The sequence below is a fragment of the Castor canadensis genome, chromosome 5 (genome assembly GCF_047511655.1).
Source record: "Castor canadensis chromosome 5, mCasCan1.hap1v2, whole genome shotgun sequence".
NCBI lineage: Eukaryota > Metazoa > Chordata > Mammalia > Rodentia > Castoridae > Castor > Castor canadensis.
Genome location: NC_133390.1, coordinates 84,825,426 through 84,843,758, shown reverse-complemented (window position 1 = coordinate 84,843,758; position 18,333 = coordinate 84,825,426). Strand labels below are relative to the sequence as shown.

At 41.5% G+C, this 18,333-nt stretch overlaps 1 protein-coding gene across 1 annotated transcript in view; it reads right to left on the bottom strand.

The window, feature by feature from the left end:
* Positions 1–15,841: 15,841 nt before the first annotated feature.
* Positions 15,842–18,333, bottom strand: part of LOC109695163 (peroxisomal bifunctional enzyme) — a 36,998-nt gene continuing 34,506 nt past the window's right edge. The window contains exon 7 of the mRNA XM_020177549.2: positions 15,842–18,215. Coding sequence (XP_020033138.2) covers positions 16,954–18,215 — 1,262 coding nt within the window. The 3' untranslated portion in view covers positions 15,842–16,953. The remainder of the gene's footprint in view (positions 18,216–18,333) is intronic.

Here is an 18,333-nt window from a genome sequence, read left to right as displayed (position 1 = left end):
GCTTTTAAGGTATCTGCTTTAGTTTCTCTGCGTTAAGGGCAACAAACGCTAGCTAATTTTTTAGGTGTCTTACCTATCCTCACCCCTCCCTTGTGTGCTCTCGCTTTTATCATGTGCTCAAAGTCCAATCCCATTGTTGTGTTTGCCCTTGATCTAATGTCCACATATGAGGGAGAACATACGATTTTTGGTTTTTTGAGTCAGGCTAACCTCACTCAGAATGATGTTCTCCAATTCCATCCATTTACCAGTGAATGATAACATTTCGTTCTTCTTCATGGCTGTATAAAATTCCATTGTGTATAGATACCACATTTTCTGAATCCATTCGTCAGTGGTGGGGCATCTTGGCTGTTTCCATAACTTGGCTATTGTGAATAGTGCCACAATAAACATGGGTGTGCAGGTGCCTCTGGAGTAACCTGTGTCACAGTCTTTTGGGTATATCCCCAAGAGTGGTATTGCTAGATCAAATGGTAGATCAATGTTTAGCTTTTTAAGTAGCCTCCAATTTTTTTTTTCATTTTTAATTTTATTATTCATATGTGCATACAAGGCTTGGTTCATTTCTCCCCCCTGCCCCCACCCCCTCCCTTACCACCCACTCTGCCCCCTCCCGCTCCCACCCCTCAATACCCAGCAGAAACTATTTTGCCCTTATCTCTAATTTTGTTGTAGAGAGAGTATCAGCAATAATAGGAAGGAACAAGGGGTTTTGCTGGTTGAGATAAGGATAGCTATACAGGGCATTGACTCACATTGATTTCCTGTGCGTGGGTATTACCTTCTAGGTTAATTCTTTTTGATCTAACCTTTTCTCTAGTTCCTGGTCCCTTTTTCCTATTGGCCTCAGTTGCTTTAAGGTATCTGCTTTAGTTTCTCTGCATTAAAGGCAACAAATGCTAGCTAGTTTTTTAGGTGTCTTACCTATCCTCACCCCTCCCTTGTGTGCTCTCGCTTTTATCATGTGCTCATAGTCCAATCCACTTGTTGTGTTTGCCCTTGATCTAATGTCCACATATGAGGGAGAACATACGATTTTTGGTCTTTTGAGCCAGGCTAACCTCACTCAGAATGATGTTCTCCAATTCCATCCATTTACCAGCGAATGATAACATTTCGTTCTTCTTCATAGCTGCATAAAATTCCATTGTGTATAGATACCACATTTTCTTAATCCATTCGTCAGTGCTGGGGCATCTTGGCTGTTTCCATAACTTGGCTATTGTGAATAGTGCCGCAATAAACATGGATGTGCAGGTGCCTCTGGAGTAACAGTCTTTTGGGTATATCCCCAAGAGTGGTATTGCTGGATCAAATGGTAGATCGATGTCCAGCTTTTTAAGTAGCCTCCAAATTTTTTTCCAGAGTGGTTGTACTAGTCTACATTCCCACCAACAGTGTAAGAGGGTTCCTTTTTCCCCGCATCCTCGCCAACACCTGTTGTTGCTGGTGTTGCTGATGATGGCTATTCTAACAGGGGTGAGGTGGAATCTTAGTGTGGTTTTAATTTGCATTTCCTTTATTGCTAGAGATGGTGAGCATTTTTTCATGTGTTTTCTGGCCATTTGAATTTCTTCTTTTGAGAAAGTTCTGTTTAGTTCACATGCCCATTTCTTTATTGGTTCATTAGTTTTGGGAGAATTTAGTTTTTTAAGTTCCCTGTATATTCTGGTTATCAGTCCTTTGTCTGATGTATAATTGGCAACTATTTTCTCCCACTCTGTGGGTGTTCTCTTCAGTTTAGAGACCATTTCTTTTGATGAACAGAAGCTTTTTAGTTTTATGAGGTCCCATTTATCTATGCTATCTCTTAGTTGCTGTGCTGCTGGGGTTTCATTGAGAAAGTTCTTACCTATACCTACTAACTCCAGAGTATTTCCTACTCTTTCTTGTATCAACTTAAGAGTTTGGGGTCTGATATTAAGATCCTTGATCCATTTTGAGTTAATCTTGGTATAGGGTGATATACATGGATCTAGTTTCAGTTTTTTGCAGACTGCTAACCAGTTTTCCCAGCAGTTTTTGTTGAAGAGGCTGCTATTTCTCCATCGTATATTTTTAGCTCCTTTGTCAAAGATAAGTTGCTCATAGTTGTGTGGCTTCATATCTGGATCCTCTATTCTGTTCCACTGGTCTTCATGTCTGTTTTTGTGCCAGTACCATGCTGTTTTTATTGTTATTGCTTTGTAATATAGTTTGAAGTCAGGTATTGTGATACCTCCTGCATTGTTCTTTTGACTGAGTATTGCCTTGGCTATTCGTGGCCTCTTGTGTTTCCATATAAATTTCACAGTAGATTTTTCAATCTCTTTAATGAACGTCATTGGAATTTTGATGGGAATTGCATTAAACATGTAGATTACTTTGGGGAGTATCGACATTTTTACTATGTTGATTCTACCAATCCATGAGCATGGGAGATCTCTCCACTTTCTATAGTTTTCCTCAATCTCTTTCTTCAGAAGTGTATAGTTTTCCTTGTAGAGGTCTTTCACATCTTTTGTTAGGTTTACACCTAGGTATTTGATTTTTTTTGAGGCTATTGTAAATGGAATTGTTTTCATACATTCTTTTTCAGTTTGCTCATTGTTAGTGTATAGAAATGCTAATGATTTTTCTATGTTGATTTTATATCCTGTTACCTTGCTGTAGCTATTGATGATGTCTAGAAGCTTCTGAGTAGAGTTTTTTGGGTCTTTAAGGTATAGGATCATGTCGTCTGCAAATAGGGATATTTTGACAGTTTCTTACCTATTTGTATTCCTTTTATTCCTTCTTCTTGCCTAATTGCTCTGGCTAGGAATTCCAGTACTATGTTGAATAGGAGTGGAGATAGTAGGCATCCTTGTCTGGTTCCTGATTTTAGAGGGAATGGTTTCAGTTTTTCTCCGTTAGGTATAATGCTGGCTATAGGTTTGTCATACATAGCTTTTATGATGTTGAGGTACTTTCCTTCTATTCCTAGTTTTCTTAGAGCTTTTATCATGAAATGGTGTTGGATCTTATCAAAGGCTTTTTCTGCATCTATTGAGATGATCAAGTGGTTTTTGTCTTTGCTTCTGTTAATGTGGTTTATTACATTTATAGATTTTCGTATGTTGAACCACCCCTGACTTCCTGGGATGAAGCCTACTTGGTCGTGGTGGATAATCTTTTTGATGTGTTGTTTAATTCGATTTACCATTATTTTGTGGAGGATTTTTGCATCAATGTTCATTAAGGAGATTGGCCTATAGTTCTCCTTTTTTGGAGGTGTCTTTGCCTGGTTTTGGGATAAGTGTAATACTGGCTTCATAAAAGGTGTTAGGCAGTTTTCCTTCCCTTTCCATTTCGTGGAACAGTTTAAGGAGGGTTGGTATTAGTTCTTCTTTAAAGGTCTGATAGAATTCAGCAGAGAATCCATCAGGTCCTGGACTTTTCTTTTTGGGGAGACTCTTGATTGCTGCTTCAATTTCATTTTGTGTTATAGATCTATTTAGGTGATTAATTTCCTCTTGGTTCAGTTTTAGATGATCATATGTATCTAGAAATCTGTCCATTTCTTTAAGATTTTCAAATTACTTGAATATAGGTTCTCAAAGTAGTCTCTGATGATTTCCTGGACTTCCATGGTGTTTGTTGTTACTTCCGCTTTTGCATTCCTGATTCTACTAGTTTGGGTTTTTTCTCTCCTCATTTTAGTCAGGTTTGCCAGGGGTCTTTTGATCTTGTTTATTTTTTCAGAGAACCAACTTTTTGTTTCATTAATTCTTTGTATGGTTTTTTTGGTTTCTATTTCATTGATTTCAGCTTTTGTTTTTATTATTTCTATTTGTTTTGGGATTTGTTTGTTCTTGTTTTTCTAGGAGTTTGAGATGTATCATTAGGTCATTGATTTGGGATCTTTCAGTCTTTTTAATACATGCACTCATGACTATAAACTTTCCTCTCAGGACTCCCTTTGCTGTGTCCCATAGGTTCCGGTAGGTTGTGTTTTCATTTTCATTGACCTCCAGGAACTTTTTAATTTCCTCTTTTATTTCATCAATGATCCATTGTTCATTAAGTAGTGAGTTATTTAGTTTCCAGCTGTTTGCATATTTTTTGTCTTTACTTTTGTTGTTGAGTTCTACTTTTACTGAATTGTGATCAGATAGTATGCACAGTATAATTTCTATTTTCTTGTATTTGCTGAGGCTTGCTTTGTGCCCTAGGATGTGATCTATTTTGGAGAAGGTTTCATGGGCTGCTGAGAAGAATGTATATTGTGTAGAAGTTGGATGAAATGTTCTGTAGACATCAAATAGGTCCATTTGATCTATTGTATATTTTAGATATTGGATATCTTTATTGATTTTTTGTTTGGATAATTTATCCTTTCTGACTCAAGTGATTTAGGGAAGCCTTCCTAGACACATCCTAGCTGATCATCAGTTCCTCTTCCAAGTCACGTGGCAGGCTGTGCATGTCATCCCCACTAGGTTATAAATACTCTACAGGATGGAAACAGTCATAAGGCTTAGCACCTTTGCCCCTGGCACAGTGCCAGACTCACAGCAGTCCTAAAAAAGGTTTGTGCAATCTGCCTCTGTCTAGCCCACTGCTGATCACAAGTTGGTTTTTTTTTTAAGGAGATTTTTTTGGGGATTGAGCCCAGGGCCTCACACATGCTAAGCACATTCTACCACTGAGCTACAACCCCAGGGCCCCTAACCACTAGTTTGGACATCTCTGAATATCCTCTTAAAATTGTGCATACTCATTTAGACTGTACTTTTCAGACCTGACTGCACATTGGCATCTCCTGGGGAGTGTGTAAAAATACCAGTGCCAGGGCCCCACCCAAAGCCAAATACATGAGAATCTCTGAGGGTTGGCTTGAGTGTCAGTATTTTTTCAGTTTCCCATAAGGGCTTTCCTGAATGGCTAAGGTTGAGGACCACCAACTTAGGACTTGATTCAGAGCCCAGTTGAGAGGAAGTTTCAATTCTGAGTCTGCAAGAACAGTGGGACAGCATATTCCTGCTGACATAGCTGCTCTCAGCTGGGGTCAGGAAGCATCACAGCTCCCTGTCCATACTCCCCCTCACACCCATGCCCCAGAAGGCTAACACTTAGTACTCTTACCTCACTTCTGCACGGAAGGTAGCTGGGTAAGCCTGCCTCTGGGAACTGGCTCTGAAGACTGCCTCAGCAGACCACAGCACCCAGCTCACGGGCTTGCCTTTACTCCTCATATCAGGGTCACTTCAGCCGTCACTGTAGGACCTCAGGTGCTCACTGGAAGAGCATCCCTAGATGCTCCCCTTAGAGGCAAAGGGCAGTGATGGTGATAGGGAAGACCCAATGTAAGCCTAAAGTGTACATTATTTAGGGGCTTTCCTCAAGGAAAAGAGTAGAAAAGTCCAAATCACAGAACTGAGAGGGCTTTCCTGATGCTTGGGAAAGGGTCCATGTCCTGAATCTTAAGCTTCCCTAGCTTCATAGGTAATCTGCTTCTGAAGATGATAAGCACTGTTTATTGGATCAATATATGTAGGAAACTTTTCCACGTATAGCTCTACTTACAACACACAAGCAAGGATGTGTTATCCTCATTTTGCAAATGAGGAATCTTTGGCTCAGGGGGTTCATTACTGATCATGTGTCACATTTGCGGAACTGGAATTCAAACCCGTTTCTTTTCCTTCCTTCCTTCCTTCTTTCTTTCTTTCTTTCTTTCTTTTTTTTTTTTTTTTGCAGAACTGGGGCTTGAACTCAGGGCTTCATGCTTGGTAGGCAGGCACTCTACAGCTTAAGCCATGCTTCCAGCCCCAACCCCATTTTTGACTGGTTCCTAAACCCAAGCTCTCTCCACCAACCAGTAAAACTAAACTACAAAGGCTGTGTGCCAGAAGGGTACTGGGGTTACTACAAGAAGAAGGTAAATCCCTACAGATACCAAGTTTCCAGGCAAAATTAATGTGACTTGCATATGTGTGAAGCACATTTTATATTATGTAGATGCTGTGGTAGTAATAGTCATTGAAAAGCATAGGTGTTACTTAATAGCTTTAATAATTGTATCCTTTTTCAATCAACAGATACTAAAGGGGCTGGGGTGTAGCTCAAGTGATAGAACACTTGCCTAGCATGCAGGAGGCTGTAAGCTCAAACCCCAGTAACACCAAAAAAAGTTAAAAAAAGAAAAGAAAAATACTAAAGATACTAAAGGATGAGCTCCTGCAAACTTGCTTTATGTTAAAAAGGACACATAGTAAAGGAACGTGTTGGAAGCATCTGCATGAGTGGTAAAGTGAGGCAGCTTGCATGTCCTGAGCCTGACCCTGTTATGGTTGACCTCTTTCCCCAAGGGCTCCAGATTTTCAAACACTGGTCTCTAAAATGGGGTTACAAAAAAAATCCATAGAGAGTGGAAGAAGAAAATATCAGAAATTCTGTTTACATGGATTTTTACCTTTGCCTTTGAAATGCCATGGATGTTTACATTTCATAAGGTGTATATTAGTAGAGTTGCACACACATATGACTTATAAACAATTACATATTTGTAGCACAATTAGGAAAATTCACTGGGTCAGACTGGCTGAAAATCTTGGGTGTGCCTATGTGTCCTTGGGGAAGTGTCTTTTTTGTGCCTCAGTTTCCTAGAAACTGAGAAAGAATAATACCTAGTTCATAGGGCTATTGTGAGAATTTAATGAGTTAATGCACACAGCGTATGCAGTTCAACAACCCTGCAGTTGGAAGGGCAGTGTAAGCATTTCCTATAATAAAGACATGGGTATTATTCTGGATATATTAAGGCGTGTGAAGGATGGGTTCTCTCCCAGTCTTTCGCTCACTCCTCTCTCTAACACAAGAGGATATGATTTTAAAAGTCTGATAATTACTGCTCTAACCAGTCTACTAACTTCTCACAGAGGCAAGTCACAGCTCGTCAAACCAAGACCTTCCCCCGTCTCTCCTCCTGCTCAGCCAGCCTCTAATTATTATTATTATTATTTTTGGTGGTACTGGGGGTTGCCCAGCCAGCCTCTAGCTTGGGATCTGAGCTCACACTGCCAGGTGGCCTAACTTCACAAGAGATTAAAGAGGGCCCTAGTATGCTGGTTATTTCTCTTTGTGCTGTCCTCTGGCCTGCTTTGCCCAGGAGTGGAACATAGAGGGCTAAACAGAGGTTCCCTTTGCTAACTGGGAGATGGAAGGACCCAAACAAGGATCCACAGATAGCAATTGCCTGCTCTCTCCACAGAAGAAGAAAGGGTCCATGTGCTGGGGCCGCCTCCCAGCCAGCAGCCCAGCAAACAGTTGCTGATGCCCTGCATGGAGCTCCTGCCATCCCGTGTCCAGGAGAGGAAATGGGAACATGAACACAGAGACAGTGCACTGAGCTTTGTGTGCTGCCTGCTTTCCCTTCCTCCCTTGTTCTTCTAGTGGCAATCTCATACTCTCACCCTCCCCCCATGCCTTCCAGCTCAGATGTCTGCTCTTCTGGATGTGTCATCCCACATGCCTTTTCCTTGAAGGACCTTTGGGATGTCCCCACCCCCACCCCGGCCTCTGCTGTTTCTCTCTCTCTCTCTCTCTCTCTCTCTGATAGATTTATATAACTTATGCAAATAAATGCAGGTGATTAGGCAGATGATTATGTAAATGATGCCTTCCCTTTCCTCATCCCAATTCTGGTAACACTAGGAGAAAGTAACAATCATGATTAGAAGATAGAACTTATAACCAACATGTAAAAGGTAAGGAAGATGGAATTTAATCTAGAAAAGGAAGTGTAATGGTAATTTCACAGCAAGATTTTATTTCCACCATGGATAAAATAAGAGGTCATTGACCCCTCAAATTTCCATGAAAGCCTCAAGAATCCAATTGCCTAGATCCACTATGTTTTCTCATTGAAATTAGTGACTCCTAGGAAGTGGTCAAGCAAACCATTTTATGAAGTCTCATACTATTATATTGATATGTTATGTATATTATATACTGAAAAAATTTCCTGAATTGACTAGTAGAAAAAAACACCTCTGTAGAAAGAATAAAAACTTCAACTGTTAAATTATTTGTAAACTTCTTGCCCATAGTTTTCACAAACCATGTAAGAATAAGCAATTAGGTTTTTTAAATTGAAATGGCATTATCATGCTCCCCCCACCCCTTTTTTTTTGTGGTGCTGGGGTCAAACCCTGGGCCTTGTATGTACCAAGCATGCTTCTACTGCTGAGCTACATCCCCTGCTCGTTACGCTCAATCTTGTAGGCTGAAGGAGAGCCTCAAGAAAATGACATGAATCTCTCATAAGGTTTTAAGTCTACAAATGTTATTAGAAGTCAGATATATTATGATCACTGGAAATCTAATATTGTGAAATGCAATTGCAGCTGAAATCCTATCTTCAATTTCCACCTATTCATGCTACTTATTTAGGAAATTGAATCCAGATCCCACCCACCCACAAGCTCCAGGACCCCCAGAAAATTTTGTCTAAAGCTATAAAAATAAATGTTGAGAGAACCCTATGAAATGTGTGAATTATATTCTATTGCTTAGTTAACAGTGGATCCCCAATGTGGAATGTTTACAAAAACTTCTCAACAGCACCATCTGGTGGGGAGTGCAGCAAAAAAAAAATCCCTCTCTATAGGAAATAATTTCAGTTGCACTGCATTAAGCTGTTCCATTTTCCAACACAGAGCTGCACGTGGATCACTTGGATAACCAGAGATTTAGTTGTATGTCAAAAATTAGGTTTTCTGCAACAGTGCAGATTTTAAAGTTTCATATATTCTAATAAATATTTTTGAGTTTTGTATTTCTAATGTAATATTATGGTACCAAAGAAAGAGGATTTGTTAATGTACAAAAATGTGATTTGAGTTTTCATTCTTTCTAATTATATTTTTTGGCGATACTGGTATTTGAACTCCCAGCTTTGTGCTTACTAAGCTGGCACGGCACCACTTGAGCCGTGCCTCCAGCACCTTTGTAATGTTTCCACATAAGTTGTAAATCAGGAAAAAATTACTGGATCATGGGCCTATAATTAGGGGTAGGTGAACCAGGCAAAGGTTAGGTTACTTGTGGAAATTCAATTTCTGTATTATCTTATGATTAGCTGTAATAGTTTTGAGACCGACAATGGAAGAAGATTCTTTCTACAGTCTTCCTTCAGTGGCTAATATAGCTTGGGCTAATCCCCAGTGTGGAGAACATGAGGCATGATATTTTAGAATGGTTAGTTTAAGATGAGAAGTAAACTAAGATTTTTATTTCTCCAACAAACATATAGAGCACCTCTCCATCTAGAAACTGGGCTAGGCGACTGAAGCAACAGGTAAAACACTCTAAGTGCTTGCTTCTGAGGAGCATGCACTTGGAGAGGGGTCACAGAGAATAACCAAATAAACAATAAACACATTGTGTCAGACAGTGCTGTGAAAAAATGCAAGGCCAAGGAGATAGGGAATAGGAGGGGTGTGAATGGTTGCTATGGTCTGTGAGGTAGTCAGAGAAGGCAATTTTAAAAAGGTGACATTGAAGCAGAAGGGTAAAAGGGAAGGAGAAATCTGAGCAGTAGCTGAGGGAAATGAGTTTCTGGTAGATAGAATAGGGTATGCAAAGGTCCTGAGGCAGGGGCTTCTTTGGCATGTTCAGAGAATACCAAGGAAGTCAGGTCTGCTGGGGCAGAATGAGCTGACCAGAGGAATAGGAGATGAAGTAAGAGAAGTAATGGTGTTGGGTCATGGAAGGCTTTGTGCCATTGGAAAGACATTGGATTTTATTCTAAGTGATGTGGGAACTGCTGAAGGATTTTGAACAAAAGAGTTCTCTGGCCGTTGTATTGATATGGCCTTTGTATTTTGTGTTGGTGGGTGTTATGGAAGTTCTCTCCTGATACTCCTATTTCCCCGGTGAAGGAAGAAAGCACATCAGCTGAGAAGGAGGCTATGGTCTTTGGAAGAACAGGGGGGATGTAGTAGTCATCTGGAAGAATGGGGGAGTGAATGGACTACAGAATTGTAGTGGGATGGTTTCTACAAGGCCAGTGGGCATGGCTTTCCTAGTGTCCACTGCCTTCTTTGAATTCCAGTACTAATTTTCTACACTTGCATGACACGTTACGTTCTCTTCTTGTCTGTTTTTGAGTGTCCTACCTCTTCTTTATGTCTTTTCTAATTATATTTACATATTACCCATTTCCAAAAAGGGCCTGAGACAACTTGCATGCAATAAGGAAGTATTTAAAACTACTTTTGTTAATTAGCTTTCTGTCACTATAACAAATACCTGAGATAACCAATTTAATAAGAGAAAAGGTTTATTTTGGCTCATAGTTTTGGGAACTTCAGTCAATTATCAGTTTACCCCTTTACATTTGGGCCTGTGGTGAGGCAGGACATTGTGGCAGGAAGTGCATGGTGGAGCAAAGGCACTTACCTCATATCCAGGACACAAAGTGGGGTATGGGGAAAGATGAGGTCCTAATATCCCCTTCAAGGGCATGCCCCCAATGACCTAAGATCTCTCACTAGGCCCCTACCTCTTAAAGTTTCTACTACCTCCCCATAACCACGCACCAAGACTTTAATGTGTGGGCCTTCAGGGAACATTCCAGAGTCAAACTAGGGCTTTAGAAAAGATGTGTCTGTAAGTGTGGTCAGTGCTGCTGTGACCACGTGGGGAGACCGGCCTAATTGTCTGGTGCGATATTATTAAATCAGTGAGGTTAGTCTACCTAAAATCTTGTCCTCTATCATTAATAAAGTGAAATTTTAACCTCCATAGCTGAGTTTTGTTTTATTTCTCAATTTATTCAGAAGCTGACTGATGAAGCTTTTCATTGAAGACTCCTTTAAACACTCTGAGAATTTCTGCCAAGATAAAGGAATGTTCAGGAATATTCTGAGACCAGAGGAGATGTTACTGATATAAATTGTGAATTCTAGAGAACTCAGGGGAAGAACTGGAGACTTAAGAGAGACAAGATTAGATTCCACATAGGGATGGGGACTGAGAGACCAGATGACAAGAAATGTCAGGGAGTTCTGAGTTCTTGTAGTAAATGATGAAAACAAGAGATACAAATATGATAAAAACAATACTGTTCTCCAAGGCAGAACCAACCAGATTCCCTCCTTTAGTATCAAGGCACTGATTCCCCTAGCTGCTAGGAGTACCTAGGAGGAGGTAAGGACCTGATTCTTCCAGTGATATTGCCCTTGGCTAGAGAAGTGTCCAAAGTCATGCTTCCCTCCCTAGGGACAACTCATATCCAAAAGCTGAGTACAATGGTTCATGCCTATAATTCCACCTACTCCAGAGGCAGAGATCAAGAGCATCGTGATCCAACAAGCCAGGTGTGATGGTGTGGACCGTTCATCCCAGCTATGTGGGAAGCATAGCTAGGAGGTCTGAGGTAGGTCCTGAGCAAATGAGTGAAATAAATAAAAATAAAGCAGAAAAGGTCTGGAGGTGTGGCTCAAGTGGCAGAGCACCTGTCTGGCAAGTGGGAGATCCTGAGTTCAAAATTTAGTATCACCAAAAATAAAAGCAATTTAAAATGGGGTACACAGGCCCAGCACCCCTTGACTCAATTCAGGAGATTTCTGAAGGGCTATATGAGTCTCAGAACCTCCTCCCCAAGTGCCCACTGCAGCTTCAGTGGCAGCTGCATCACAGTTCAACTATTCCTTCTATTCAGCCCCGCAGGTGTTTACTTACCCTTGCAGGTAGAGTTGTCACCAGTGGACCTCCTGCATGAATATCTTACCTCAGAGTCTCTTTCCTGGGGAACCTGGCTTATGACAGCTGCTAACAGAAGTGGCTCTAGGAAGCAAACTCCAAAATAGGATTCTGAAACGGGATCACCGACTACCAACCAGCAATAAGGGTAGCATGACTGGGGATAAGTGGAGTATTCATAGTCCCTGCTGTGACTGCAAAGGTTGAAACTTTTACCAAGGCGAAGTTAGGATGGAATATTGGTGGAGGGAATGAGGGCGATATCTTAGGCATCTGAGAGGTTTATAAAATGTGATAATTACATGGAATCAGATGGCAGGGGCTAGGATTTTACTGCATGAGAGAAATATAATAAGAGATGTGAAAATAATTGTCAATGTAAGGTGAACTGTGAACACTAGAGAACTTTCCTGGCATCACATAAACAGACTTGTCTTTGGGTTGGGTCATGGTTCAAGTGGTGGAGTGCCTACCTGGGAAGTGTGAGGCCCTGAGTTCAAACACCAGTACTGCAAAAAAAAGAGAGAGAGAGAGAGGAGGGAGAAGGAAGGAAGGAGAGAGAGAGAAGAGAGAGAGAAAGGAGAGAGAAAGAAAGAAAGAAAGAGAAAGAAGAAAAAGAAAGAAAGAAAAGAAATCTCTTGCCATCAGGGAGAAAAAGCAGCAGAGGGGTCAAACCCAGAACTTAATTAAAAGGGAAGTGGAATTCTGTGGAAATCGAATTCTCATGGCAAGTCCACTGTTGGTGAAGCATAGAGCCTTGACTGGGAAGGCTTAAGGTAGGGATATTTGGGTCAATGAGTTTAAAAATCTCAATTCTTAGAGTCTCCTGAATGCTTTGGGCCTGCAGAGGTGGTCTGGCCTTCTCTGCTCCACAGAGCAATCCACCTTACTCAAAGACAATCTGGAGACTTCTCTGCCTTGCACTGTCCCCTCTCTCCCTAGCCACCAGAAAGTAAGTACAGTTAATTTCCAAAGTAATCCACCCAGGGGAGTTTAAGGGAGAAAAGGGTTTAAACCCTCATAGAACTGTTGGAAGAAGCCACATATCCACAGAAGCGAGGAGAATATGTGTGGGACTAGGCCCTGAGGGTGCTGGATGGAGGGACACAGAATATAAACTATGTTAGGGTGGATACATTTGTCATGATACAGGATTGAGTACATTGTCACTCTAGGAGACACTGCTAAGACACTGCCAGGTTCTCTTGGAAACTTGGAGAAAATGAAGGCACACATGTTGTGAAGTAGAAATGCCAGAACTTACATGGCACATGGTGGAAAAGAAGAGGAAATCTGGATAATTGATCAGGGTCCAAAGAGAGAAATAGTGGAAAATAAGGGACAGCAAGAACTGGGAAGTTGAGAACTGGCCTATGGGAGTGGACATGAAGTGTAAATAGCTATGTTCACATGTTAATGACCTCCAGAGAACATCCACCATGGAAGAAGACTAAACACCCCAACAGAGTTATCAAACTGATGAGCTCAGTCAGTCATTTCCCCCCTTGCCATGAGTGGCCCATGAACAGAGTAGGTATGATTGTAGGAATGGATGCATGAGCCCAACAGAATGCTCCCCCACCCCCTGCCACACACATACACCAAGGCTGACCTACTTGCTGAATGTAAAATGCTAGCCAGAGACCAAGGCTATATCCCACATGCTGGTGCTCAGTGATACCCACAAACACCTTCATGGTAAGTCAGTTACATCAGAATACTTCCATCTGGAAGGATCCATGATCCATCGTGACTGGAATTGATATCAGTTTTCCTTTCCTGACTACAGGTATTCAGCATCACTGTCAAAGGACTTAGAACCTGAGCATACTTCATGAGACAAAGCACACACTTTAGGAACAAAAGAGGTACAGAAGTGGGCATTTGACATGGAATCAAAGGTATAGGGGTGGGCGTTAGGCCAAGAGATCTCCCAGTCTGATCAAATACTGCACCACCCAGAAGATCCTAGCTTTCCTAATAGCTAGAACAATGAGATCTCTTTGGAGATACTATTGACAAGCAGTTTTGAGGTAATATCCCATGAGGATGGGGTGCCATCCTCCAGAATGCAGTTTTTACTGTTAGCCAGGCAAAGTTAGGGAGACCCTATCTCAAAACAAATAAACAAACAAACAAACCAAAAAGGGCTGGGGATGTGGCTCAAGTGGTAAAGCTCTTGCCTAGCATGTAAGGCCTCAGGTTTAATCCCCAGTACCACAAAAATAAAACAACGAAAACCTCCCACTAATTCATGGACCTCACAATACATTATTTCTGGTTCAGGTGGGCTGTGAGTAATTAAAGTTCTACAGCAACACTCACTTATCCCTGATAGGAGTTGATTTCTCTCTCACATGAATGACTCTTGGAAGGTCATTTGGAGTGGCAATTGTGCTCCCTGAGGTCCTCAGGGACCCAAGTTCTTTGCTGCTCTTCATTCTAGGACATGGCCTTTGTCTTCGTGGTCTAGTACGGTGGGTAGAATTCCACCCATCACATCTGTGTTCGGGCAGCAAGATGAAAGAAAGAACACAAAAGAACTGGGCAAATGGCGCACATTATCTGATTAAGGTAGCCCCTCAAAGCTGCCACAGGAGACCCCCCACTTACATTCTACTGTCTAGAACATAGTCAGGTGTCCACAATTTAACATAAGAAAAACTGACAAAAATATACTGTATGCAACTCTATGCTCAGCTAAAATTTTGGATGTTTACTACTACAGGAAGGAAGTACTAGAGACAGCCAAGTCTCTGCCAAAATTTATGAATCAATAACTCTCTAATCCCTAGCCAGCTCTGGGACACTAGTGCATTTATGATTTGGTTAGAGAAGATTTGCCCTAACTTCATCCTAAGGACGTCACATTTTGGCTAAAGATTGCAACTGTTTCTGTGCCCTCTTAGAGAAAGTGAAATAGCCCTAGATACAACACAATGTGCACAATATTCCTTCCCTCAGCTCTGCTCGGGTCATCCTAAAAGATGCTCTCCGTGGGCACTCATTTTGCCAAGCAATTTTGAGTGAAAAATAAATATTACAATTGAAATGTATGAAATTCTTGGGACAAGCATTATAAGCCCTAGCTGGGCACCAGTGGTTACACTTGTAATCCTAGCTACTTGGGAGGATTATGATTCCAGGTCTGCCCAGGCAAAAAGTTTGCAAGACTCCATCATAATGGAAAAAAGTTGGGTGTGGTGGCCCAGCGATGGCAGGAAGTCCCAGACAACTTAGGCAAAAAGTGAGACCCTATCTCCAAATAACCAGACCAAAAAGGACTGGAGGAGTGGCTCAAACCCTTAGTTCAAACTCCAGTACCATCAAAACTAAAATTAAATTTAAAGCCCTGTTCATCTCCGCCACATTCCTCTTTCTTGAACTGCCAGAAAAAAAATGCTAAAAAGAACAATTAAGTTGTACTCACTTGCTAAATATTTGGTCCCACTGGAGACTCAATCGAAATGTAGATCTTCTTGTCAACTGTTATTTAAAAAGCTACAGAATTCAACAGAAAAGTTTCTGATGTGAAATCTGCAGAGTGCCCTGGAAATAATACTAAGTACTATACAACTCTAAGGGGTGTGGTGCACGTTATTTTCATCTGAATGACAACACCTTGGTGCAACACTTGGGAACTAGTCTGTTTTTGCAGAAAGCTGTTTTTTTTTTTTCAGTTGTAGGGTTTGAATTCAGGGCTTCATGCCTGCTCGGTGGGTACTCTGCTACTCTGCTAGCCCCAGAAAGTTGTTTCTAACCATAGTCAAGAGAGTTTGACTTAATCTCATCCATCAGTGGCTATCAAAATTATATAAAATTTATTTGGACTAATTTTAGATGTTTCAAGATTCTACTGTATTTCCGTAGATTTGTACATTCTGGACATTCCCTGTCAGTGTCCCTAATAACGTGGTCTTTTGTGTCTGGCTTCTTTTACTGAGCATAATGTTTTTAAGGGGCATGTGTAGCATGTATCAGTCCTTCATTTCTTTTTCTGATTGACAAAGTCTGCTACATGTATATGCCACATTTTGTGGATCTATTTATCCATTAAGAGACATCTGGGGTGTTTTCAAGTTGACAATTATGAACAATTCGCTGTCAGTATTTTTGTACAAGATTTTTGTATTGCCAGTCAACACACTACTTTTAACCACACAAGGCAAAAAAGTCAAAAGAGGACAACTCTTATGATGATAACAAAATTTGTTTGGAATAATTTTAGATGTATTAAGATTCACACATCTCCATATGCAAAATCACCAAGGTTTGTCATGACAAGGACTGGTGTCTTTACTCAATTGCAGTATTAAGAAATCCTTGAGGCTAGACATTCTCTAAGATCCCTTCTTATACTAAGTTAGCACTAATTTCTATTGCATGTCCTTGAATAGAAAAGAATACAAAGACCAAGTTGCAGACATTCCCTGGTTTGGGGAAATGATCAAGAAACATTACTGAGCCCTTTGCAAGCAGCACTACAACTGGGGACATGACGGGTCCTCAGAAAGAAGTTATGTGGAGCAGGCTTGCCAACCTGTCCCAGTGCACCCATGTTGGTATGAAGTACTTGGTCCCCTCACCACTTCTCAACTGTGTTTCATGTGTTCTAGCTACCACATCTTCCTCTATATGGGCAGCTTTCTATGTACCCTCATGCAGACCCTCACTGCTAACTCTGTCCTGATAACCATCTTTACTCTACCTCCAAGACTATGGATTGAACTTGAGCACAGGATTGCATGCTGAGCTAATGACCCTCTGGACTTGGACCCTCTGCTAAGTGCTCTCAGATGGTGCAAGTGAATGTATGTGAGGTTGAAGGGGTCAAAATGAGTTAATTACGTATTCATCAGCATAGTTCTCTAATGATCAAAACTCTTGGGGACCTCAACTTATTCCCGAAGCTCACTCATCAGCTATCATGATTGTTCATAACATAGTTTATTCACTGAATTGATCTGATAGGAGAACATTTGGAGGCACAGGAAGCACATGCCTAAACATGTGACCCATTCAAATCATCGAGAAAAAGATCCAAGAGGAGGTTTAACTGATACTTCTCTTTCTCCTCCTGTTATTATTGTCATTATTATTATCATCATTATTTTGCTTTGCATTTAGAACAATCTTACTTAGGAATTTTGGATTTAGTCTCACTGAAATTCAGTGAGTTTTCCTGGATGCCAGCACAAGAGACAAACCCAGAAGGCTGAATCACAGTTTACTGCTGGGGGTTCCTGCCAACCTTTGCCATTCTTTCAGCGGAGGGTTTCCATGGGCAGCCAGCTTTTTCAGGTAGTTGCTGGGCTCCAGTTGGGGAATATCAGGATTCTGCCTGTAATACTTCTGCAACTTTTCTAGAATAGTGGACAACCCAACTGTGGATGCATAGAACATGGGCCCACCCCTGTACCTTGGCCACCCATACCCATGCAAGTAAATGACGTCAATGTGCTCTGGGCTGGCAGCTATCCCTTCTCCCAAGATACGGAATGCTTCATTGATTAGTGCATACAAGCAGCGCTCCAGGATCTCATCCTGGCTAATGACACGTGGTTCAATGTGATAGGTTTCTCTGTACTGTGACAGGAACTTGGAAAGCCAGGGATCAGGCTTGTGAATCCTACCCAATGGCTTGTCATATTGATACCAGCCCTTCCCTGTCTTCTGACCAAATCGTCCTGATTCACAAAGGATATCAGGAATTGGGCAATATCTTATATTGCCCCTCTTTCGGGCAGGAGTTCCTGGAGGCAATGCAGGTCCAGTAAGACCTTGACCCTTGCGACCTTTCCAACCGACATCCAACCCAGCAAGGTCAGACACTCTAAAGGGCCCCATTTTAAAACCAAACTCCTCCAGCACCCTATCTATGTCCTCTGGCCTACTTCCTTCCTCTAACAAGAAGTATGTCTGGTTGTAATATGGACTCAACATCCGATTCCCAGCAAATCCGTAACAGTTGCCTACAACCACCCCAATCTTCTCAATCTTTTTGGATATGTTCATAACAGTGCCAATGGTAGTTGGGGAAGAGAATCGACTGGGAATAACCTCCAGCAGCCTCATGACATGAGCTGGTGAGAAGAAGTGGGTGCCAATCACCAGCTGAGGACGATCAGTGGAAGAAGCAATCTCATCTACATCCAGGGCTGAAGTATTGGTGCATAAAAAAGCTTCTGGCTTGCACACGGCTGACAGTTCGGCAAAGACCTGCTTCTTCAGGTTCATATCCTCAAATACGGCTTCAACAACTAAGTCTACACCAGTAAGCTCCTTTGTAGAGGAAGTGAAACTGAGGTTTGGTTGTGACCAAGCTTGGCCACTCTGCTGCATTTTGGATGCTTCCTTCTCCAAGACAGAAGTTATTACCTTCTGTGCAGCTTCTAGCTGCTTTGGGTCTGATTCCACAGCAATCACAGGGATCCCAGCCCTTACAAAAGAGATGGCAATGCCACGGCCCATTGTGCCCAAGCCTGTGGGTAAAATGAAGGAGAAAAAGGATTCAATGATACCAGGAACTGCAAAATCACTCCCTGGATGGAGGTTTCTACAACAACGTGTCATTTAAAATGTTATTTAATGTACACAAAT